This window comes from Typopeltis vanoorti, chromosome 15 (genome assembly GCF_054136105.1).
Source record: "Typopeltis vanoorti isolate ZY-2024b chromosome 15, IOZ_Tvanoo_1.0, whole genome shotgun sequence".
Taxonomy (NCBI): domain Eukaryota; kingdom Metazoa; phylum Arthropoda; class Arachnida; order Uropygi; family Thelyphonidae; genus Typopeltis; species Typopeltis vanoorti.
The window spans coordinates 52,565,260-52,593,028 of NC_143563.1; the positions used below are offsets into that span (position 1 = coordinate 52,565,260).

A 27,769-nucleotide genomic window follows, 5' to 3' on the forward strand; every position below is an offset into this window, starting at 1 on the left:
AAACTTTCTTACACATTCTTCTTTTCAATATGAAATTCAATTATATCCTGCTCAAAACTAAATAGTGATCGCTTCCTATTCCAAATCCACTGTATACTCATGTCCTGAATCAGTGGGAAAACATCGTTATCAACATAGTCAATGAAACTTTTCTCATTTCTTGTATCTTCTCGCCATGTGAATCTGTACACATTTTTATATTGGAACATGGTGTTAGTAATAACTAATCCATGTCCTGAACAGAAATCCAGCAGGTATTTATCATTATTATAGTTTTGTGCTCTTCTCTAAATTTTCCTAAAACATTTCTATATGTTCTGGTAATCAGTTCCTACTCAGCTGTTTAAATCTTCAACAAGGACCTACTTTCTCTTTTTTTTGTTGTGCTAGTTGCATTCTCTAATGCCCCAAAAAATTCAAGCATTTCTTTCTTGATAGAACCTTCTGCAGGACCATAATATAAATAAGTCTCATTGCCTACATCACTATTTGATTTGCTTGCCAGTGAAGATTATCCTCATATATAGTGTTGAATACTATAGCTATTCCCTTCTTTTCCAATGACTGTTATTGCTTGAATATGACATTTTGTATTTGTCGCTTAGAAAGATCTCACCTGCTTTCATCTTTTTTGTTTCAGTCATCCCTATTATGTCGATCTGGTACTTATCCAATTCCTCAGTCAGCTTCATTTCTTTGCTTTGCCATTTAATCATCTTATGTTGATAGTACCAATCTTAAACTCTGGTGCTGTTGAGTTGGGATGTGCTTTAGGATTTGTTCCAGTAGCTGACTTTTTGCTGTTGCTCTGGTTCTCTGACAAAAAAAAAAACAAAACAATGGGGTGGGGGTCACCAGGCAACACCTGAGCGGGCATGAAATTCTGTCATGTTGTACCATCATTTTACATTGTGGTTTAAGCCAATAAGAATACAATTTGTTTAGCTAAATCCCAAATTGGCAGCCCATCTCCATTTGTTCAGTATCCAGGTAAATACCTAACAGGGTGCATCACGATAAGCCAAGGACTGGACATTAGGTCAGAAGCCCCAATCAGTTCTCCGAGTTCCTTAAAAAGTCATATGGAGGTCTCCTCCCAATTATAAAGCTTTGACCCTTTATTTTATTTGCACTTCTGACAATAATTTTTTGAGAAAATATCTATTTTTTCTCAAAAAGCATTACAGTAAAACTATTCATTAACAATAATAATACAATTATTAGCATTTGACAGTCTGCACAGAAATAGCCATACTAGAAAAGCATTCTGTCAGCAAACCTCAATCCTGATTGTACTGGGTTTGGTTTATGGAAACTAAAAAAAAGGTATATTAACACCTGATGTACTGTGTCAGATAGCTAGAGATAAGTGAAAGATGCAAGACTGATTTGAAAGTTATTAACCCTGGTGATCCCATCTTCAATCCTTGATTAAAGACAAGGCTAAAATAGCAGGAATCTGCTTTTTGCTTTTTTTTTGTCAAAAATTCTTCAGTTCATCTTGGTCAATTTAATTGTATTGCAATACTTTCTGAAATACCACATTCACTGTCATTGTGTTGGGTTGATAAACCATTTAGTTGAGCTCCAACACTAATAATTGCAGTCACAAATAAGATCAATTTTGGCTTTGAGATAATAAGGATTTCTTTTTATGATAGTTTCTCCCTACCCACATACAAAAGGTTGTTCAACTTTTGACACATTATTACTGTGGAAGTGCAAAAAAGCTGAGTTGAAGGAAGAAACCATTTAACACTGGATTTGAAGATCTGCAGTATTCCACCAAATACAAAATATTGCAGGAAGTTCCAAAGTTGAGCAGCAGAGGGGTGGAATAAATGAAAGGAAAAATTGTTGTGTGTGTGTTTGGGGCTGAACTGTATGAAGGGATATGGGAAGAAAGATGAGTCATTAATCAACCTAACAGATCTCTTCTGTATCAAGTTAAGCATTTTTAGAAAGCTCAGGAACATTGCCATAAATGTAAGAGTAGTAGTCGATAAAGTATGTATTATCAACAGCAAGCCTGAAAAACAAAAACTGTATGTGTATTAGCTACTATAGCTCAGTCGGTTTCAACAATGCCCTTAGGTTTGAAGGACTCTGAGTTTGAATCATGTCTAGGATGCAAAGAACCTTCATCAGAGCTATACAAATGAAGGTGACAGCCTGTCTCAAACAGCAGTGGCAGGAGTTTTCTCCCAGAAATACGGGTATTTTCATTTTAGCCCACTAAGGATCACTATTTAGGACCTGAGGCTTACTTTCAGTTGACATGCTTCAGCCTCATTACTTAGTATAGTGCCTGAATGCAGATATAATATTATATTGTGTTCCCTGATGATGGTAATTTGACTTTGCCAAAATATTCGAAGTATAGTAGATTCTGGTTAATCAGGGCAGCCATTTTATTGGGACAAATCTGGAAGAACAAAAACAAATGAGAATATAATAAGAATTTGTTTCATTTATTTGGGACAGCCAGTATCCTCTACCACCTGGAGTGAGAGAAAAGTTATACAATCTTGATTCAAAAATTTAGTGCTGGTGACACCTACAATACTGACAAACCACAACTAGTTTATTGTGCCACAATGGATTGTTCCCTGTGATATTAATACAATACACTGTTTGGATCAATGAAAGCAATAGATCGTGTAACAGTGCTATGCTGTTAAAATATGTCAGGAACTAGTAAACAAAAGGTGTTATTAGAAAAAAGGACCAGGCCTCCATGCTTTAAAGGGATTGGAATGGACAGTTTACCAGTGCAGTACCATGCAAACAAAAATGCGTGGATGATATCTGAATTTTGTAAGAATTGGCTTATGAGTTAGGACATGGAATTACAACAAAAATCAAGAAAAATGTTACTGGTTCTTGACAATTGAAAAGTGAGGAATAAGCAACAAGACTATTCTACACAGTCTAGTCATAAATACAGTTACAACTTCAACAGTGCATAAACCTTTAACATATCAGAAAAGCATTTACAGCTTTCAGCACATACAAATCACATGTATAACATGCACACTGCAGTACTCAATGTTCAAAATGACTCCCCTTTTGTTTTCACACATGCCTGAAGTCTATGATACCACATTTCAATGGCAGCATATATACAACACCCAATGAAAACACTGTAAATGACCACAATTTGAAGTTCAACAGATTCATATTGGGACTTCCAGATAGCCAATTAGATGGTGATATGCAGTCGAGCACATTCGCCTCCAACCACCATTGTGTGGTCCTCGCTTTGTGTGTAGGGGCTGAGTTCTGTTGGAAGGTCCACTGCCTATCATGAAACAAGGTGTTGTTCAGGGGGGCCATACCACAGGTTCCGGCACCATGTCTTGATATACTTTGGCAGAGGTTTTGACCCCTTTCTCGCAGAAATGCAACTTAGATACCTTCCAGATATTCCAGACAATTCTGTGGGCAGCATGGGGTGTTCAGAAGTTTAAAGTTTTAACAACATTAATGGCAAGACTAGGTAAACTGTTTTAATCACTGTGGTTTTAAGCATTAAATCATAAATATGTTGTATATAGGATATACAAAGTAATGTCCCATTAGAGACATGAACTACATCAAAAACTATGAAACATTTCTATCCACTGATGGTTGTCTTTAATACTATAATAAAAATGAAGATATTGAGGAGGAAATTGAAGCAAAACATCAGAGGACTTTAGAAGATAAAGAAAGTGATGAAGATGATACTCTCGAGCTTGAACAAGTGACTACCTAGGACACCAGAAAATTTATTACCGAATCACAACTATTTCATGCAAGAAGGCAATATTATATCTGACTAAATACTTGCACTGGTTGTTTAATTGCAGTCAATCAAAACAAAACAAAAAAAAAACATTAAAAAAAATGCTAGATCAATTCTACAATCATTAACTGCTAAGAACTGTATGCACATTTAATATGTATATAGACGAAATTATTTTATGGCAAATATTTTACTTTAATTAAAGCCAACTGTTTAAGTTTATTTCTAAGTTAGTAATTTTGCTATGCAATAAATGAAAAATTTTCCTGAACTTTTTTTTTGTCTACTTCACATGTACATATCTTGCTTTTAAACTTTTTACATGTACATACCTTTTAAACTCTTAAGATGGAACTAATTTTTGCAGCTACTTAATTGGGCCAAATTATGCCAATCCCAATGTGACCCAATTACCAAATCCCCATGTGACCAGTCAATTAAATTTATTTTAGTTAATATTAGTCTACATTGTAATTTCCTTAAAAAACTACAGTTATGAATGGGCAACCTTACCACCAGACTTGATGAAGCCAATGAATATTTAGGTGGTAATACTAGTATTGTTTCAATTAAATGAAAGGCATTATTTATTATTCATATTAAGTATTAAGTACTCATTTATTATTTTACTCATATAATGAATCCAGTCAACTTTAAAAGCTTTTGTTTATCTCTGTTGCAAAAATTTTTCAGACCTGCTTTGTGATATTTCACATTTCTCCTTCATGAAAACTATCTTAACACAAACTGGAGTACATAAGATGGTCAGTTTTGCAAGAGCTAGATAAAAGGCAAGAATTCAAAATGAAATGAAGAATGTATGTCAGTATGAACATGATATATTCATATAATTGTGAAGTGCTATTATTCTCCAAGAATGATATATGCACGTAAACACAAGGAAGATATTTAATCAACCAAACATTTCGGTCTGGAAATAGCAGACCATCCTCAGTGGTATTACAAGAACAGTTTTAAAAAAATACATGCTAGAATACTAACAATAGATCATTAAAAATAGAACACGTCGCGTGATGTTATATCACTAAGTATGAAACGGAATATTTTGAAGTAGAGACATGATTGGAAAAAAAAAAAAAAAAGTAATCTTGATTAGACTTTCCCAGATTTTTGATATAGATATACAGTCATTACGATTCAGGTTGGGACGATGGAGCAAGGCCTCCACGTTTTCCTTGAACAAACGTTCAAACCTATAACGGGATCTATGCAAGAGGCGAGTCCTGGACCAAAAGATGCTGTGGTCAGTTTCAATCCCGTGTTGAGTCAATCCAGACTTTTCAGGTTTGTTGTGAAGAATGGAGAATTGATGTTCTTGGATTCTTTTTTCAAGAGAACATCCAGTCTGTCCAAAATAGGAGAGATCACAGTTGCAAGGAATTTGATAAACTCCAGGAAGAGATAAAGTTGAGCGTTTGTCTTTAGGAGAAGGAAAAAATGAGAAGACAATTTGTTAATAGGTGAATACGTAGCTGTTAAATCATATTTCTTTAAAATTCTTGCGATAGGTTCTGAAATACCGGAGATATAAGGAATAGGCACTCGGCGTATTGACACTTTGTTGTTTTGTGGAGGATTATAAGAATTGAGAAGATGTTGAGTGCTTTTTTCAGAAAAGTCATCGAGTTTCATGTGTTGTTGGATAGTAGAAAGTTCTTTCTGTAGATAATCAAAAGTAGAACAATTAGTTTTGGCTCTTCTGATGAGGAATTTTATAATTCCTGTTTATCTCTTCCTGGAGTTTATCAAATTCCTTGCGACTGTGATCTCTCCTATTTTGGACAGACTGGATGTTCTCTTGAAAAAAGAATCCAAGAACACCAATCCTCCATTCTTCACAACAAACCTGAAAAGTCTGGATTGGCTCAACACGGGATTGAAACTGACCACAGCATCTTTTGGTCCAGGACTCGCCTCTTGCATAGATCCTGTTATAGGTTTGAACGTTTGTTCAAGGAGAGCGTGGAGGCCTTGCCCCATCGTCCCAACCTGAATCGTAATGACTGTATATCTATATCAAAAATCTGGGAAAGTCTAATCAAGATTACTTTTTTTTTTTTTCAATCATGTCTCTACTTCAAAATATTCCGTTTCATACTTAGTGATATAACATCACGTGGCGTGTTCTATTTTTAACAATCTATTTTTAGTATTCTAGCTTGCATTTTTTTAAAACTGTTCTTGTAATACCACTGAGGATGGTCTGCTATTTCCAGACTGAAATATTTGGTTGATTAAAAATCTTTCTTGTGTTTATGTGCATATATCATTCAGTCTTATGTCACAAGTATCCTTAAAACAGCATATTATTCTCCAAGCAAAAAAATCTAGTCCTCACTAGATTTTTGCTTAGAGAGTTGTGAATGAATGCAATAGGTTGTCAGTGTCAGCTGTGAGCACTTTGTCTGTTAATGGGTTCAAGGAGAGGTATGACAGATTGTGCAGATAATTTGGGTCTCCCGTGATAAGTCTTTGAACTCTGTGGATGTGCCCGTACAATAATAATAATATATAATGTTCAGTACAATGCTGAGATCAGGAAGCTAAAGCAACTGTTCAAATAACAGTTCATGCACTTCTTGATAAAACTTTCATTTTATTCCTTAATTTTATAGAAGTCTCAATCCATATAATTCCATAAATTTGAATTTTCCACCACCTAACTCTAAACTGTCTACTCTCAGCTGTTATTTTTCAGCCTATTCCTGTCGCTGGTCAACATTCACAGCATGCCATCATATGGACTGTCAGCTGCTTACAGATTCTTCACTCTATGCTTGCTGATAATGCCTTTGCCTAGAGGTAAATAACTTTTTATAACTTCATTAATATATTACCCACACTTTTCTTGCATTGTAAGTGTAAATTCCTCCATGCACCAAAGAAATTATTTATAGTTTCAAAATTGCTTTGCTGAAATATCAGCAACAGTTAAGTGCTTGTGACAGTCACATACACTCTAACTTACATAATATACATCATGGCCACTTTCATTTTACCAATAATTCATGTGATACAGACTTTATTAATTGCTTTAATAAAGAATTAATTAAAGCAATGTGATATCACAATAAAACAAATATAGATTTCCCCCTTCATAACAAAGAGAACTGTACAGAAAGCAACTTGGAAATCTTGAGATTAACGAGAAAAACAATTTGATTACAATCACGAAGTGCAATGATTGAAAGTGAGGGTTAGAATTATTTGGAATTTGAATTAAGCAGCAACAGTAACTTAGGCATACATTGAGTGTATTAGATCTATCAAATATGGCTTCTCAACCAGACTGTTTTGGGAGAGTAAAAAAAAAATACATTCTCAGAAAGGAAAAAAACATCCCACCTTCACCTAATTCAGTTTTAGCTGAAAGGGTAAAAATCCATTAAATTAAAGTTGGAAAAAAAAATAAAAAAACAGCAGAGATTCAACTATGTTTGCTATGTTTGTCATTTTCATTTTGAATATAGTGCTTCAGAACATTTTGGATCATACTACTCAACTTTTTTTTTCTGATCAACACTTTCTCATTATGTTACTTGTGTCTTGTTTTTGAATTCATGCTGAAGATGCCCTGATATTGGTCAAGGTGAGGGGAGGGGAAATTATGCTATTCAATAGATTTATATTAAAAAAATTAATACAATTTATGTTTTAATTAGTCATCACAGACAAATATACCACTGGTGGATAACAGATGATTGTGCATGTGTGTGTGTGTGGGTGGGTGTGAAGTGTGTTAGTGGAAAGTAGGTGGCACAGTTCATAATTCACCTTCATAACAGTTCATATACATAATTCACCTTTACACACACACACACACCATCTGTCACCCATCAACAGTATATTTGTCTGTATCAAATAACTGAAAAATATGTGGATTTCAATTTAAAAATTAATACAACGGAATGGCAGTTGCTCTGAAAATGGGGAATATAATTTCCCCATGCCCAGTCCAATATCAGGGCATCTTCAGTATGAATTCAAAATTAAACAAGGCACAAGTAACATAATGAGAAAGTGTCAGCCAGAAATAAAGTTGAACTAATGGGGGGCTTATGCAGTGTGTAGGTTGTTGAAAGTTATGCAGATGTTGTAGAGTGTCCTCCTGCAATGAATCCTGGCACCACATGAAAATGACATATATTAATAATAATAATTAAATGTCTAAATGGCTTACCTTTCTAAACGTGCTACTATTAGTGATGATTCATTATCATTCATTATTTGTTGCAACCTCCTTGTCAAAACATCTGGTTCCATAGGTCCTTCTAGCCTAGCTACCACAGTCATCCTGTTGTCCCGCAACACAATAACAGCCAAAAATGGATAACTATTTTCTCTAAGAGCTTGGGATACTAGACAGGAGAGAATATTATTAAATGACACACATAGAATGCTATAAAACAAATTCTAAATTCAAAACCAATTAGCTCATTATACAAAACGTTTTGTGCAATACTATAAATGAAAAAATATATATAATGATGCAAGGATGGCTACTGTTATGAAGCAATAATAGTTTAAGCTGTATATTAAACTATTAGTTTATCTTATTTATTTTTATTTTATTTTTTTGGAGAGGGAGTGTGAACAGAGCAAAAAGGAATGTTTAAGACAGAAAGGAGAAATATGATCATTAAGAGAGAGCAGTTTTTCCCTGAATTAGCAGCCAAATTTCTGTTAAGGGGGTGCTTAAGGGTCAAAGCTGTATAACTGAGAGGAGACCTCCACATAGCCTTTAAAGGAATACGGAGAACCGACCAGGGCTTCTGACCTAATGTCCAATCCTCACCTTCTCGTGGTGCACCCTGTTGTGTATCTAATTGGATACTGAACGAACGAGGACGGGCTGGCAATTTGGCATTTAGCCGGCCAAATTGTATTCTTATTCTTACCAAAATAAAAAATGATGGTACAACATGACAAAATTACATGCCAGCTGGGGCATCGCCCGGTTAAACAAGGCCCCCATTGTTTTCGCCAGGGAACCAGGGCGAACAGCGAAAAGTCAGCTACTGGAACAAATCTGAAAACAAACCCCAACTCAACATCACCAGAGTTAAAGAACGGTACTATCAACGTAAGAAGCCTGAATGGCAAAGAAATGGAGCTAGCTGAGGAATTAGATAAGTACCAGATCGACATAATAGGGGTGACTGAAACAAAAAAGACCAAAACTGGTGAGATCTTTCTGAGCAATAAATACAAAATGTTATATTCAGGCAATGACAATCAAGGAAAAGAAGGAGTAGCCATAGTATTCAACACAAAATACAAGGCTAATCTTCTTGAATGGCAAGCAGTCTCAAGTAGAGTAATGTGGGCAAATATGAGAATGGGGAACTGGACAATGAGACTTATTTGTGCCTATGGTCCCACAGAAGGTTCTACTAAGGTAGAAGTGGAGGAATTTTTTGAGGCTTTAGAAAAAGCAACTGACACAATGAAAAAGGAAAAGTTGATCCTTGTTGGGGATCTAAATAGCAGAGTAGTAAACGATTGTGAGACATAAAAAAATATTTTGGGAAAATTTGGAGAAAAGAGCAAAGCTAATAATAATGGCAAATATCTGTTGGATTTCTGCTCAGGACTTGGACTGGTTATTACTAACACCATGTTCCAACATAAAAATGTGCACAAATTCACATGGAGAGAAGAGGCTAGGAATAAGAAAAGTCTCATTGACTATGTTATTGTTGATAGGGATATTTTCTCCCTGGTGCAGGACACCAGAGTGTACAGAGGATTTGAAATTGGAAGCGATCACTATTTAGCCTTGAGCAGGATAAAATTGAATTTCATATTGAAAAGAATAACATGTAAGAAAGTTTTAAAGCGAATGAAATTTGAGCAGCTCCCAGATGTGAACTGTAGACTAAAATACACAAAGATTATTGAAGGAAAAATGAAAGGGTTTGAGAACTATAACCAAACCTTGGAGATTCAGTGGCAAGCATTGAAGAAAACCCTGATTGATTCAGTCAGAGAGGCATGTGGTGAGGTTGTCTGCAAGGATAGAAAAATCAGCACTCCCTGGTGGACACAGGAAGTTAAAGAAGCAGTGAAGGAAAAGAAGAAAGCATATCAAAAGTTCCTGTCAAATAAGTCAGCTTGTGCTCTTAGAGAATATAGAGACAAATGCAAGAATGCTAAATACTGTGTAAAACTAGCTAAACAAAAGTCATGGGAGGACTTTGGCAAGAATATAGAAAATAAATATCAAGAAGGTGGCAAAATATTCTGGAGGTTGTTGAAGAAGCTTAGGAATGGAGTGAATGCTGTAAAGGAGTTAGAGATGATAAAGGTGACATGAAAACAGGAGAAAAATATATCCTTGAAGTATGGAGTAATTACTTTGAAAAACTGCTAAATGAAACAAGCAGTGATGACAGCACAGTGGTAAAAAACACTGACCATGCAATCAGGAATACATATCCATACTTGAAGTAGAAAAAGCCATCAAAGGTTTGAAATGTGGAAAGGCAGCAGGAGTAGATGATATTCAACCATAAATGCTGAAGTATGGTGGTATAAAAGTCCTACAGTGGCTGCACTGCATAGTTCAGAAAGCCTGGACAGAGGGACGAATTCCCGATGATTGGAGTAGAGCCCTCATAGTACCCACATATAAAAAGGGAAATAAAACTGAATGTTAGAATTACAGAGGTATTTCCCTACTGAGTGTTCCTGGCAAGATCTATGCAAGTATACTTGAGAAACGGTTGAGAAGAATTGTGGAAGAAAAGCTTGGTGAAGAACAAGCTGGATTCAGGCCAAATAGAGGCTGTCAGGATCAGATCTTCACTTTACGACAAATAGTCGAGAAAGCATGGAAATATAACAAAGATCTGTATTTAAGTTTTGTCAATTTGGAAAAGGCATATGCAAGGTACCAAGAGAGAAGCTATTCAATATGCTGCAGTTATATGGTGTGAATGGGGCATTATATCAAGCAATACTTTGTCTTTATTTGAGTTGTAAGTCAGCAGTTAGAATTGAAGGAAGTACAGGAAGATGGTTTAATGTTAAATCTGGTGTGAGACAAGGATGTACATTATCCCCTCTGTTATTCATTATCTATATGGATCACATTATGAAGGAAACTGGTACTAAACATGATATCAAAATTGGAGATGTTAATGTCAGCTTTTTGCTTTACGCGGATGATGTTATACTTCTAAATAAATCCGCTACAAGTCTGCAAGATTCTCTGATTAAATTGAATAGCTGTTGTAATAGATATGGTATGAAGGTCAGCAATAAAAAGACAAAGACAATGAAAATAGGCAGAATCATTGAAAATGTCAACTGTGTTGTGAATGGAGAACCTGTGGAACAAGTAAAACATTTCAGCTACTTAGGCACGATTTTTACTGAAGATGGTAAATTAAATATAGAAATAGACAACAGAATCAGCAAAGCTGGTATGGTGGGAAGTCAACTGAATAAATTCATATGGAAGAAATAAGAGAGAAATTAGTCGGAACACTAAATTAGCTGTATACAAGACAGTGTTCAAACCGGTTTTAACTTATGGATCTGAGAGCTGGGTCAGAAGTAAAACACTAGACCAAAGACTAGAGACCGCAGATATGAGAGTCCTGAGAAAGATTATAGGCGTGAACAGATGGCATCAATGGCAATATCATATTAAAAACGAGGATATTAGGAAAGAACTTGACATTGTCAGCATCCAGGAATGTGTTAGCAGAGCTAATCTCAGGTGGTATGGTCACTTAAATAGAATGTGAGAGAAAAGATTAGCAAAACAAATGTTCTCTGCCAGGTTGGCAGCAAAATGACCCAGAGGAAGACCAAGATATAGGTGGATTGATACAGTACAAAGTGCCTTAGAAGATAGAAATATAAGATCTGATAATGTTGGAGTCGTGACTGACAAGTAACAGACTGATTTGGAGGAAAATTGTAGATAGGAAGTTAGTAATGATGTAATTTTTTCATGTAGTACTATCATATCCTGTACACCCTTTGAGGGTACATGGCAGGAATTTGATGATGATGATGATTTCTGTTAATGTCACCAAATTAGAAACGAGGGCAAAATAAGTGAGAAGGGATTGTACAGTTTTGCCAAATTAGTCAGCCCTCTTTAAAATCTCATAGTTATGCCTAAATTTTATTTGCAAAAAAAAAAAAAAAAGGTATGAGACACCTAATTAAGACTAGATTGTCTTAGCTCCCATAGCTGAGAGAGAAACCAGTCTGTGAGTTTAAAGGAGTTAACCATGGTTATTTTATTTTATTTTTTGGTTCTCATCAAATCCTATAATTTTAAAGAGAAGGAAATGGATGTAGAGTCTTTTCACTTGGTTATAATTTAAAATTAAACTTGCCAAGAAACTATATTCCTGTTTAATCCTTTATACAAGTGTAAGTAAAAAACTTCATACGCAAACTTTTGTTTGCTTACATTTGGATAAAGGATTAAACATGAATATAATTTCTTGGCAAGTTTAATGTAACAGAGGGAAAATGGAAGTAATTTTATGAGATTTTACATTTACAACATGCTGTGAAGTTTGTAGGCATTTTTAGATAAGTTCTATTTTGTAAGCACAGCATGCAGAATACATGAGAATTACTTGACATACACAAAAAATCGTTAGTGTTTCTGTGATATTAATATTTCACATTCATATCACAGAAACACTAACGATTTTTTTTTAAAATAAAGATATTGGTTTGAATTATTATTATTATTATTAAGTGTTAAGGGCTCTGTGCTTGGGCCAATGTTGTTTAATTTGTATATAAATGATATAGGAAACGGCTTAAAGGGAGATATTCAGTTGTTTGCTGATGATGCAAAGTTGTGTAGTGCAATAAAAAATCAAGCTGATGTTGAAAGTTTGCAGGAGGATTTAAATAAGCTGGTAAAATGGGCAAAAGAAAATGGATGTCAGTTCAATGTGGAAAAGTGTAAAGTCATGCATTTTGGGATTAAAAGATTACCAGCTGTGTACTACATCGATGGAAAGGTACTCCAAGAGATTGATGAGGCTAGGGACTTAGGGGTATTGGTTGATAGGGAGATGAAGTTCAGAGGACACATTGCTAAGGTGTCCAAGATTGCACATAGGATTACTTGGTTGTTGAGGAACACACTGACATCCAGAGATAAAGAGGTTATTATTCCCCTTTATGAAGCATTGATACTTCCACATTTGGATTACTGTGCTCAGGTCTGGTCACCTGGATTCCTTGGAGATGAGGAGGCTGTGGAGAGGGTTCAGAGAAGAGTGACCAAGTTGGTGAGTGATATAAAAAATGCTCCCTACATTGATAGATTGAGAGCTTGTGGATTGCAGAGATTGGTTGATAGGCGAAGAAGAGGGGATATGATAGAAACATTCAAATTACTAAAAGGTTTTTATAGGATTGATGCAGGGGAAATGTTTCAGCTGTGTGAAAGTGATGGAAGAACAAGAGGTCATCTCTGGAAATTAAAGAAGAGTGTGGTTAACAAAGGTGTCAGAACAAGGTTTTTTGCCTGGAGGGTGGTGAATGAGTGGAATTCATTGCCTGACTTAGTTGTGAGCTCTTCGTCTGTAAATGAATTCAAGAAGAGATATGACAGATATTGTTTTGCTAGTTTGGGTCTCCCGCGATGAGTCTACTGACTCCATGGAGATACCCGTAATAATAATAATAATAAAAAAGTGATACCACGAAGGATTCATCGAGGGAGAGCATACTACTACTACTCTAAAACTCTCCATCTCCAGAACTTAATCCAACTACACCGATCTGCCACTACCATCATCACCACACAACGTCATCTACTATCCTCTACCACCACTAGTATTGTTTGTCTGTAAACTGTGTGTTCTCATGTCCGATTTGTCTGTATGCAGGATAAAAAATCCAAGTTCTGGAAGAAAAAGCCCTGCTACCTCCATATGAGATCATCACCACTAGTTTTGAAAAAATTAAAACATTTTAGATATGATCTTGTATTTTATTAACTAGATTAAAAAAAAATGAACTAACTTGGTACATGGCAGACAGTGTGAAATTAACTCTGCTAAAGCAATTTGGTGGGGGAGGGGGGTATCTTTAAATTAAGTTTTTTTAAAGGTAGGAGATGAATTTCATCACTTGGTATGAGGCCACTGTCCTGCTTACTGGAGGACTGAAAATTTTGAAAATAGCAGTTTATTTAGTATCCCCCCACCTCACCCCAACAAAAAAAAAAGAATATTTAATCATTTATTCTTTTTATGTATTTTTTTTTCTTATATTGATATTTATTATATATTTATTCTTATTTAACCATTTAGACATGTTTTATTTGTTCCATGATGTGAAATACTTTTAATGATTTTGCTATAAACTAAAAATTAGTTAATCAACAAGGAAGAATGAAATGAATGAAAGGAATGATAAATGAAAATTATGCTAAAATACACTTTTTTACATGCCTACATTGACAGCCTGGTTGGCAGAGTAGATAGCATATCTGTTTTCCAACCAACATTGGTGTGGGTTTGAATCCTGCCATGAGCATGTCAACAAGTTTTTTAAAGGTAGGAGATGTGTGTTTCACTTGGTGTGAAACCACTGTCCTGCTTACTGGAGGCCCGAAGTGGCTTGAAAAAGTACTGTCTGGTTTCTAGATTAGAGTTTCCAAAAATTATTCACAAAAACAACAAATGGATAAAAAAAAACAAAATAAACAAGATAAGTACTATAGGTTTAGAACCTTTCAAGAGATAGAGTTATAATAAATATGACAATCCTGTGAACTACCAGTAAAGGAAACATACAAGAAGCAAGTGTGAAGTCTGATGTGATGTAATTCACAACAGATACTACTATTACAGTGAACTCTGCAAGTAAAGGTAATTGAGAACAATGTTATAATGGACATGGATGCATAAGAAGAGGAAATGGAAAAAAGAAAAATTAACTCCCTCTTGATTCCTTAAGGATCAAAACTGGATGAAAAGGAGACTTTCATATAGCCATTTAAGGAATGCAGAAAAGTCACCAAGGTTTCTAGCATAATGTCTAAACCTTGACTTCTCGAGTTGCACCCCATAAATAAGTATCTACAAGGATACTGAACAAATGAGGATGGGACAGCAATTTGGGGTTTTGCCAACCAAACTGCATTCCAACTAAATGAAAACAATAGCATGATCAAGATGAAAAGGAAGACTGCGTACTTGTCATATGCATACTTAAATTTCATTTAGGGCTGAATTATCACGCATAATATATAAACAATATTAGCAAGAAATGTTACTTTTCTGTATATTTTGCTTTAAATCATAAAGTAAAATAACTAGTAGTAGCCTAACATGGATTTTGAGGCATTTATAATCTTAACATGAATTGCCTTGACAATGCATTTTTTAAGAGAAAAGGCACTTGTATTTATTTTATTTTAGTTAGTTGCTTATTTGGGTTGCTCAGATGCAAAAGTACTTAAAAGGAACAGTAGTAACAAAAGAGATAATGAGAAGTAGCTGGCTGAACAGTAAAGAAAATCCAAAAGACTTCTTCAATTATGTGCAGAATAAAAGCAAGAACAACTATAGGAGGATGTTTAAAACTCACTGATAGTCTTCAAAAAGTAGCTAGAAACCTAGAATACTGACAGCATTACATATTCACAGTTCTAAAAGATCATGAGCTTTCACAGAAAATTATAGGATTCCAAATGTGATATAAAATAGAATAGTGAAATAACATTATGCTGTTCAACATCCTTTCCACACATTTCCAAAAAAATATGCTCAAAAACAGAAGCGATCTCTATCACAAGAGATGAAGAAAAAAAAATTGAAGGAAGAATTACAGTCTCTACTCCAACTACTTGTGTGCAATGGATATTCTAAGAAAATCGTACAAAAATTAATATTCTCTACTCTACTCCACAACAAACTCCTGACATTGACTGTAGAACTTCAGTTTTCATCCCTTACACTGATAAACTTTAGCTAATGAGTGCTAGTCTCCTCGAATCTCATGACATAAGAGTGGTCTTCAAGCTCATTTTAACACGAGGTTTACTTCATTCACCTAAAGACCACAACTCTTTCCACAAACATCCTGGGGTTTATAATATTCCATGTGCTAACAGCCTTTCTTACATAGGGCAGACATCTAGAAGTTTGGAAAATAAACAAAAAAACATATTGGAGACCTTAATAACAACAGAGAAGAGCTTTTCATTTCTTTTGCACACATCATCATAATACTGAATGGGAAAAGAGCTCCATGCCTTACACAAAGGACATCTTCACTACTTGCAACATAAAAGAATCTAACATGATTATTCATTCACAAGGCACTTAATAGGAATCAAGGGTATCGAATGAGTGTCATTTAAAAATTGCATGTTAGATTTTTCTGCATGTGAGACTAACTTTTCAGCCAACTATCTTGTCCACATTACCGGACAATAGCTAACCTGTACCAGCTCCCATGCTTCAAGTAATTTCTGATTCCTACATGTTCTGTATTTTAGCACTGTTATAGTTCATGTTAGCCTTCCATTGTATTTTTGTTCATCCTTTTGTTGGTCAGGTTATGGTTATAAATTTATGCACTCTGAGACTGCATTCATTCCTCTCCTACCACCCCAACTTTGCATTTATTTCTATAATAAAACTAGCCTCGAATTATACAAGGTCTTCAGGAATGCATCCTTTGCATAAAATGAGGCTACGCTGCGAACAAATTTTCTGACGTTTTTAAACTTTTATTCCCATAGTGTTTTTAGAGATTCCAGTGTTTCTTTGCATTAACAAAATAATGATTTTTGTAACACTATTATTGGTTCATCTTTTTTTTGTTTTTTGGTATGATTTTAATCCAAAATTCATAACTTGCTTAACAGCACTTGTAAGTTTATGTCCCCTCCCCTCACCTTTGAATGAAACATTATTCGGTTAAAGCAGTGGTTCTCAAACTTTTTTGGTTCATGGTGCGCAAAGTCAAAACATAGGCCTACCTAACAGTTTTGCAGCAGGCAGCTGGTGCAGTTATTTCAGTTATTTCAGTGAATATTGGAATATTTCAAGGTGCCCAGTTTGGGAACCACTGGGTTAAAGAATGCATTCAACAGTACTTGAAACTGGAGAGAAAACATTCAGTAACTGAAGTTCTATCTCAGTCAATATTTCTAAACAATTCCTTCAAAAGATCTACCAAGAAAAAATAGAGGATCTCATTCCAAATTTTACAATAGCAATGGATATAAAATTTCCTACAATGCTTAAAGTGAATTACTTAAAAATGTCCAAAATGCTTTAATTTTCATTGTTAGTACGTGGTTCACACTTCATATTTCAAAGAAGACACCCGACAGTTTTCTAGCAGGTTACTGCTTGTTAAATACAGCAATCCCTCGATTAGTGCACCTAATGCGTTCTTTAAAACAGGCGCATTAATCGAAAATGCACTAATCGAATATAATAACACCCTATGGGAAAAAGTATAATTCGTTCCTCAAATTTCTTTTTTGAACCTTATTTTTTTTTTTATACAAGAATTAAGGTATGTCTCAGTTAAAGAGCCTAGTTAAAGGAAAACCATGAAGCTGAAAGACAATAAAACATATTCAGAATATAAATTTTATTATTCTACTTCTTAACAAAGAATTGAGCTAACTTAGTTTGGCGGCCATTTTATTTCTTTTTTTTTCCATACAACCAACGGTATGGCCCTATTCTCTCTTCATCAGGATCAGCATCTAAGCATTGCTGCTTAAAAACTTCGATTGTACGAAAAATATTTTCAAATTGTTTCTGTTAAATCTCTTTTGGCTGACTATCAGTGGTTAAATTTTCTTCATATTCTTTGGGATCTTCCTGCTGTGCATCTAAATTTAGCAGGTCGGAATCACTCAATTCTTCAGAATGAGATTTAATTAACTGTAGGACATTATCATTGAAGGGGAGAAAGAAATGAAGGACGTACGAATTGGTCGCCAACACGCGAAATCACGTGCTTTATAGATAAAATTTCCCAACTGTTATACAAGCAAAATAGTTACCACTTTAAAAACTACAATGATCATAAAAGAAAAGTTAATTTTCCGACATGTAATAATAAACAACTCATCCCAGAAGACGGATTGATTACCCTATTATCGGACTGGATTCTCCTCCTTTTTGTGACATGCGCAGAAGTGTCGAAGGGTCTCGAATCTGTGGGCGTACTATAGCAGACGACAAATTTTGGCGGTAAAAATTTTTAACATAGTATACATGGTGTACATAGAAGTAGTGTAGTATGCCATTAAAAATAACTTTGTAAGATGTTTAAATGGGTAACTAAATTATTTCATTCTGGTGAATGATTTTTTAAAATAGTTAGCCATAAAAATGTATAGATAGAAAATTTTTAAAATCTATAACATTTATTTTTAAGATGTATATAGGCGCACTAATCGAATTTTAGAGGTGCACTAATCGAATTTGGATATCAAAAAAAAATTATGCACTAATCAGGGTCACACTAATCGAGGGATTACTGTACTAATACCAGATGTATTTGTAGATCTTAACTAATGTTTGAAAATATGGTGGAAAGATGTTAAACAGCATAATGTTATTTAACTACTCTATTCTATATCACATTTGGAATCCTATAATTTTCTGTGAAAGCTCGTGATCTTTTAGAATTGTGAACATGTAATGCTGTCAGTATTCTAGGTTTCTAGCTACTCGTTGAAGTATATCAGTAAGTTCTAAACAGTACTTTTTCATCCGAGCAACCCAAATAAACCACTAGCTAAAGAAAAATACATGTGATCATCTCTTAAAAAATTACAATGCCAAGGCAATTCACGTTAAGATTATAAATGCCTCATGAACTATGTTGGGCTACTACTTGATATTTTACTTTATAAGGATTAAAGTAAAATAAACAATGAAACAATGACACAATAACACAGAAAATGAACAATGCTTACTAATATTGTTAATATATATTATGCTTGATAATTCAGCCCTAAATGGGATTTAAGTGTGCACATAATAAGTACACAGCTTGCATATCATCTTGGTCATGCTATTGTTTTCATTTGGTACCAATACAATTATTGCTTGATAATCACAGATGCAGAACTGCTAAATGAGCAAAATGGTTGCTTCTGTTTGGCACAAAACAGTAAACATGGAAAAAAATATCACAAAGTTAGCTCATACTAATGTAACATATATGCTGAAAATTGAATGTTAAGTTCGAGTTTAAAATTATTGTAAAAAAAAAAATTCTAATGCAAACCTATAGCAATCATGTCTGGAAATAAAGTAATTTACAAAAGTTTTCTTCTCTATCCTCTCCATTATCCCATTTAACTTGGTATCAGCTCTCCTGGTCTCTAATTGCCAGGATATTCTGTGCCAGGTGAGTTGTCTATATCTCCAACTAGGCAGTTTGGAGTCATTTTTAATTTTTTTATTTTTTATAAGGGACATCCATGTTAAACATGGATGAGTCTACTGTCCACTCAGTTCCATACACATTTCCATTACCTTCTGTGTCATGTGATCTATATGGTATCTCATGACATGTCTATGCCATCTAAGCCAGGACTCGGTTATTTTATAAATAATATATCTAATCTTGAAGCTCCCTTATGCACTTTATCCAGCATGGACTCCTCTGGCCCACCTCAGCATCTTTATCTCAGTGATGTGCAGCTTCTGCTCTTTTTGTTTCTTAAGGGGTTTAACATTCTGCAATGTATATTATGGCAGGTCATACTGCTGTTTTATATATCTTCCCCTTTACTCATGCTGGCATCCTTCTGCTACATAATACTCCAGACAGCTCTCTCCATTTCATCTAACTGGTGTTCATGCAGTCTTCCATGATGCCTTGATAATGCTCTCCTTAGTGAGGATTGAGCCTAAGTACTTAAAACTATCAATCTTCTTGAGTGGAGTAGGGTATCTTCAAGGTATATGACATTACTGTTAGAGCCATTTGAAAAATCACATGTACTCAAGCCTTCTATCTGTTAATTTGCAAGCCAACACTTTGCAGTGCCGTCCTCCACTTAACTAGCATCAAATGTAAGTCTTCATTCATCAGGACAATGTCGTCAGCATATAAAATATCCCATGGTGCAGGTCACTGAATGTCTGCTATTAGGTGGTCCATGACGAAGTGGGCTTAGCACTGATCCTTGATGTACATGTCTTTAATTTAGTAATATAATATTCTCTGACTTTCTATGATCTCAGTGCTTGCCACATTAATTTCCATGGAACCCAATCAAAGGCCTTTTTGAAGTCAATAAATACTAGGTGCAGGGTCTTTTTGTTATCTTTGTACCTTTCTAGTAAATTTCTGATCAAATGCTTGGCATCGATTGAGGATTCTGAGACGAACCTGCACAGATTTTCAGTAATATTTGTTAGCTCCTGAAACATCTGATTTTGCTCTCATATTTTGAATGCATGAGAGAGAGAGAGAGAGAGATGAGTTTTATGATTCTGTGATTCTTGCAATCACACATTTAATTTATTTTTATAGAATGGTATCCGATAGCTTTTTCTCCATTCAGCTGGCATTCTCACCTGTGAGGCTCCTCTTGAAGATTTATCAGGAAGGTTACACTTACCACACCTTTTCCACAATTCAGCCGAGATATCATCAGGTCTTGTCTCTAGAGTCAAATTCCACAAATTACTTCTTATTAGTGCCATTAAATAGATTCCCAGCCTTTATTTGAAGGCTGGTATGGAAAGCTGATATATAATTGGAAAATCCAACACAGAGATGTCTCCAATACATAAATATCAACATAGTATGACAAACTATGAATTTAAATAATACAAAGAAATACAAAACTTTTTTGGGGGGGGGGTCCTTTTTCTGTATTCACTTATCTTCTTTCACTTATACACATAAAGTTCATATTTCAAATTTAACTGCATACTTTGCACTTTCATTAACAATACTTTTAAAGCAAATTCAAATTTTAAAATGAAATAGTAAATATTATTTCAACTTCATAATTACCTCTATATCCCTCAGGTAAGTTAACCGTGCAGGCCCAAAATAACATATTAGTATTGATGAATTCAATCACATTACTAGAAGCTAAAGTTGTCCTGCAAATTAAAGTTGGTTAATTAATGTTAATTAAGCAGCTGTTAATCTTTAAAATGTTCTCAGTGATAAAAATTGAAATATATTATATATATATATATATATATATACACACACACAAACACATATATACATTATATATATATATATATATAGATATACATTATTTGAACAGAATCAAGCTCAACTTCTAAAAGAAGAACAACAACAACAAACCCAATATCAAAAGAACTGAAGATAGCAGCCATCAATAGGAGTATTAATCGAAATGAAATCAACTTGCAGAAGAACTGGAAAAATACCACACAATATTCAGGCAATAATGATCAAGGAAAGGAAGGAAGGAGTAACAATAGAATTCAACAGCAAACATGAAGATAAACTTCTTCATTGGAAGGCAGTTTCAAGTAGAGTTATGTGGCCCAACTTCAAAATGGGAAAATGAAACTTATCTGTGCCTATGGTCCCAAAGAAGGATTTCCTAAGGAAGAAGTAGAGGAATTTTACAAATCAGTAGAGAAGGCAGCTGACAAAGAAAAATGAGGAAAAAGTGGTACCTGTTGTTACAGATCTAAACAGCAGAGTAGGAAATTAATCCCACCAGACATAAAGGAACATCTGGAGAAAATTTAGAGAAAAGGACAAGGCTAATATAATAATGATAAATATCTGTTGGATTTCTGCTCAGCATATGGACTAGTCTTTACTAACACCATGTTCCAACATAAAAATGTACACAAGTTCATGTGAAGAGAAGGCACAGGAAATAAGAAAAGCCTCATTGGCAATGTTATTGTCTATTGATATCTTCATGCTAGTTCAGGATACAAGAGTAGGGAATTTTTTTTAACAATTTTAATATTTCTTTTAACTTTTTATTATGTCCTCTGGTAAAGCCTTGTTAGCCAAATACAGCAAAGTCATGCTATCTTATATATATATATTTATTTATTATTATGGGTTACCCCGTGAAAGTCCTTAGACTCATCGAGAAGAACCTAATCATAGCAAGCACTATCAAACAGTCGCTCAGCATCTATCATACTTTGCTTTGAACTATTCAGTCATGGAATCTACAACAGACTATGGCAACCAGAGTATGTTGCAGACCTTGGTTGCCACACCACCAGACCTGTTCAGAAAAACTTCCTCTGTATTAATCTTGTAAAAAAAACCTTCAGTACGTTGTACACCTCAATTCCATTCCTTCCCCCTCCCTCTCCTTTTCTGCCTGTCGACCTATTTCTGTAACCCACAAAAATCTTCAACCCATCCTCATAAGGTTCATTCCATAGATCTGTCATCTTGGTCTCTCAACTCTGGATGCTCTCCTCATCCATAAGAAACCCAGATGACCAAATCTACACACAGTAGTCAAGATGAAGTCTTACCAAGGTTCTATCAAGAGGTATAATAACCTGCTTGTCAGTATTCTTCAGTAACCAAGAAACCAAGAAACCAAGAACTTCAACAACTTCAATCCGATGAGCTGCTTTAGCTATATGCCCTTTAAACTTTTACTCCCTATCTACTAACACTCCCAAATCTCTAATTTCGTCAATTTCCTGGAGTACAGTTCCATCAATGTGGTACACAGCTGGTAATCTTTTCATCCCAAAATGCATAACCTTACACCAATTTTCCTTTTCCCAGACTGTAGGATGATTTGGATAGATTAACAAAATTAACATTATCTTTATTAATTATTACTCTATCCAATTTTGCATCATCAGCAAACACAGATCCTTTCCTATATCATTAATGTACAAATTAAATAGTAGCAGCCTAAGAACAGAGAACTGTGGCACACCACTACTCACAGGCCTGCTACTGGACTCTACTCCTGAATAAACTACTCTTTGATCTCTCTCTCCATCAACAACCCTCATATCCACTTTACCAACTTTATATCCATCCCATGTCCTGCAATTTATTAATTAGAATTCCATGTGATATCTTATCAAATGTCTTTGCAGAGTCCAGCAGTATCACTGGAAACCCACATCCAACTCTGCTGTCACCGTATTATAAAATATGGGCAAGTTACTAAGGCACGACCAACCCTTCACAAACCCATGTTGCTCCCCCCCCCCCATATAGTATCTCATTTCTGTATGTTGCTTTTGACCAACTTCTTCAGCACCTTGATGGTCGGTAATTTTCTATATCAATCTTGAAGCCTCCTTTATGCAATGGAAGTATTGTCACCCTCTCCCCCACCCCTTGGGACTAACCCAAAGCTGAAACTTAGATTTAACAATGTGATCAAAGGCACAGCCAATTCCCTACCACCTGCTCGTAAAACTTGAGCTGTTATACCATCTAATCCCATAGCTGTATTCACATCAAGGTTCTGTAATATGCTATACACCTCCAGTTCATTTACCTCAGTAATATCTCTAATATCTGCAATATCTCCACCGGGATGATATGCTCTTGCAAAGTGTTCACCTGCTAATTCTACTATTTTGCCTAATTCAGTTACTTCCCTACTATCAGCATTCATTAAAATCATTCTGCCCTAAACATTTTTCCTTTTATTTGCAACATAACAAAAGAACCCTTTGAGATTATCTTTGGCCCATACTGCTAACTTCCTTTCATACTCTGCTTTTGCGTTTCTTACTACACTGGTTATCCTTCTGGCCTGCACTTTGTACTGCTCATGTGTCTGCAGGTCACATTTCTGCTTGAATTCCCTCCACAAATTTTTCTTTTTTTTTTTTTTTTGTAGCTCCAGCTTAAATGGTATTCATCCATACAACTCCCTCTTGACTTATTCTCCTGACTCTAGGTATGCAGTTACTACTATTACTTCCCTCAAACGCTCCTTTACTACTTCCCATGCAACATTCAGCAGTTTCATATGCCATGGCACTAATCCAAGCAATGGCATATGTTTTGTTATACTTAACAGTCCTGTAATTCCACATATACTCACTGAAAATTCCATACATTTAGCCACCTCCCAGATCAAAACCATGATCACTCTCACCAGCTGGCAGCAATGTGGTCATATTGGTTAGATGCAATTACTAAATTGAGCACTCTCAAACCGCTAGTATATTCCATCACATGCTGTCTCAGGTAATTATTCCTTAGTAACTGCATAAATTCCATTCCCATCCTCCTTCCTTCCAACCTATGTTTCCATAGTTTCCCCATAATATTTACACTCCCTCTAGTCACTGAGTTTATTTGCCAATACATACCCATTCCCATCATCCTTTATATCTCCTGGTGTATAAAAAGCAACCAACTGTATATTTTGTTCTGCTGACCACTGTTTCACACAAGATGGCTTCAAATGTGCTATTTTCAATGGCCTCCATTTCTCACTTCCATACAGACACATACACATCATAGGTCTCGAGACTTATCCTGAATAGGGCTGATATTTAAAAAAAAAAAAAAAAAGTAAATCAATCATTAACAAGTACTCAAGGGGAAAAAAAAATTCTCACCAAAAATACTGAACTATTAAGAAAATGATAACTATTGTTGAAATATAGGAATGACTCAACAAAAAATAAAATTGAATATGAAGAACTCAACAAACTCATAACATGAGAGATCCAAAAGGACATGCAAAATGATGATAGTGCATTAATAAGGAATTGGAAAATAATAATAGCTGAAAACAGTAAAAAAAAGGGGGGATATCTACTGGAAAGAGATGGATCAACCAATGAAAAGTTCCATTTTCTCTATTGCAGGGTTTCTGGATTATGTAAATATATATAAAATACAAAAAACATATGTAAAATTAATAAGAAATAGAAAAAATTCTTACCTACCTATGGTACTAATGAACTAAATATGTGCCAACCTCTTGTGGGTGGGAATTACTTAAAAACAGAGGGAACTGACGAACAACAGAGAAAAAAAAACTTAAAAATAGAAAATTGGAGTTAGAAAGCAAAACTGTATTCTGATATTGACACAGAAACTGTCCCAGAGATCACTAGTGCAGAAAGTGAGAATGCCACATGAAATGAAAATGGGAAAAGATAAGATAAATGTCAAACTGTTATCTATTCTGAGGAAACTCGATAACAATATTACCAGTGAACTGATCCCAGACCAGTGCTTAAAACCAGAGATAATCCTCTTGCAAGAAAAAAAAAAAACACAAATAATCAGCTACGGACCTATCATGTCTTATGCTGTTTAGAGTTATTCAGAATCCCTGACCAACTAGAAACAAACCAGCAATATAAACAGACAGGATTTAGGAAAACGTTTTCTACAACAGATCACCTGCATACAATAAATAAAGTACTGAAAAAATATAATGAATATAACCTCTTTATATCATTTTGCTCAACTATAATAAAGCATCTGACTTACAGCCCAACGTGCTCTTTCAGATGTTCTATAAGGTATAAATATCAATATCAACCTAACTGATGCTATTTACAGCAAAAGTCAGGCAGCTATTTGCACATGAAGAAATGAGGAGTACTTCCTAATCAGTAAATATGTTGCACTTTTACAAGCTACAATTCAACACATGTTCAGAAAACCTGACTCAATGAAGTTATCATTATCTTAGAAAATAAGCAATCTTTGATTCGCTGATAATACTGCTCTATTTTCTCAGAAGACCTCAATGGTTAACTTAACTGAACAACACAAGCAAACTGGTGAAACTTGAAAGGAATTTTACAAAAACAAAAAAATTATGACTAACAGTTCAAAATTCAAATCTTGCCAGTTTTGAATTTTGAACTGTTGAATATGTACAAGAATATACCTATCTGGGACAAATAATATCCTTTGACAACAGACAAGGCCTGGAATTACAAGTCTAGAGTAACCAAAGCATGGAGTAATTACAAGAGATTGGGCCAGTGGACGAAGGTGATTTGTCCCTCCCCCCCACCCTCTCTCTCTCTCTCTCTCTCTCGGATTCCATTATACAGTTTACATTAACATACTGGTACCCAAAGTTGATCTTTGTCAAAAAAAAAATCCTTAGAATATATCAACACACAATGAAGAGAAGTATTTTGGAAATTTAAATAAAAAAAAAAATCATAGAAGTGAAAAAATGCAGGCATTAAGCAGGTCTCAGAAATTGCTAATGTTATTCAAAAATCCAAACAACTGAAGTGGGAATGTGCTGACCAGGATGACAGATTAATCGTCTTAATGCAATTTGGATTTTCAGGGAGCAATACACCCAGGTGAAGAAAGAAGAAGAAATGAGTTCTTAGGAATAGCAGGAAACAACTGGATGAGAAATGAGACAGAGTGGAGAGAGGAAAAATTTGGGAGATATGCTTATTGTATTTCACTACTAGGTATAGCAGTGGAATACAATAAGCAGAAATAATTATTATTAGAACCACACCCTATTTCTAATATCCCTGGTTGATGCATTTACATATCTTTTGGGATCATAAAAAGTTTGATCTCTTTCTCTGAACACTTAATGGAAAAAGTTATTCAGATATTTCCTATTTGTTTTTTCGTCTCCAGTGAGATGGTTATCAGTGTTTTTTTGTGATGACTGTTATAGGTTCATAGCTTATTGATATTTCTTGTACTATTTTGTAAAAGGTTTTATAGTCAAGCTTTGCACATGATTGTGTACATATTTCTGCTTTACGCTAGAAAGAAAGCCAAAGCATACTTATGCAGTTTCTATCAATGATCATTAAATTCACGATATGAACTCTCAAAGAGATGTACAGGATATTATGATTAAGAAATTTGTTTAAGTTAAGGGACATTACATCCCATATCGTTTCTTAGCCGAATAAGAAACTCAAAGAGTTTCATGCCGAATATAGTAGAAACTATATAAAGTTCGGCGATTCCAAGCGCAAGCAAATACCTGGATACTGCAGCAACTGACCCTAAAGGTAGTGCAAGCTGAGGCAACTCATGTCTAAGGTGGAGCAAGCTCCGATCACTATTCTTGATATTTACCCATAACGTGAACTTAGCTCCTAGGAGCTGTATTTCTGTTCAACATTATGAGAGAAGGTCACTACCCAGACTGGTTTCAACCTTTATTGAGGTCTCATCAGTGAGTAGGTAGACCTAGTTAATATCAAGGTTGTAGCGAACAGAATTTACAACCTTTCTATGAGTATTGCCGAGAGGTGTCCTAATAAATTATTAGATATATGAAGAGCCAAAGGCTTCAATTCGGCGACATATGACTTGTTTAAGTTAAGGGACATTACATCCCATATCGTTTCTTAGCCGAATAAGAAATTCAAAGAGTTTCATGCCGAATGTCTGGGTAGTGATCTTCTCTCATAATGTTGAATAGAAATACAGCTCCTAGGAGCTAAGTTCACGTTATGGGTAAATATCAAGAATAGTGATCGGAGCTTGCTCCACCTGAGACATGAGTTGCCTCAGCTTGCACTACCTTTAGGGTCAGTTGCTGCAGTATCCAGGTATTTGCTTACGCTTGGAATCGCCGAACTTTATATAGTTTCTACTATATTCGGCATGAAACTCTTTGAGTTTCTTATTCGGCTAAGAAATGATATGGGATGTAATGTCCCTTAACTTAAACAAGTCATATGTCGCCGAATTGAAGCCTTTGGCTCTTCATATATCTAATGATTAAGAAAGATTTTTCACATAATTTTTTATGTTGCTCCCACCCATGAAAGATTATTTGCAAATCTACAGTACATTTTGTACCATGAATGGGGCTAAGGATATTTTGTTTCTCTATTATTATCAATTTTACAAAACACACACACACACACACACACACACACACACACACACACACACACACACACACACACACACACACATCCGAATCCTTACTCTAGAAACCAAACATTGAACTCTTTCAAGCCACTTTAGGCCTCCAATACTCTGTTGCAT

The 27,769-nt window shown here is 35.0% G+C and overlaps 1 protein-coding gene across 2 annotated transcripts in view; it reads right to left on the bottom strand.

Annotated features, from left to right (window-relative positions):
• Nucleotides 1–27,769, bottom strand: part of Faf2 (Fas-associated factor 2) — a 293,787-nt gene that overhangs the window by 34,638 nt on the left and 231,380 nt on the right. For both annotated transcript variants that reach the window (XM_090404809.1, XM_090404808.1), the window contains 2 exons: nt 20,819–20,910; nt 7,989–8,166 (listed from right to left, as the gene is read on the bottom strand). In XM_090404809.1, the coding sequence (XP_090260935.1) occupies nt 7,989–8,166; nt 20,819–20,910 (270 nt within the window). The remainder of the gene's footprint in view (nt 1–7,988; nt 8,167–20,818; nt 20,911–27,769) is intronic.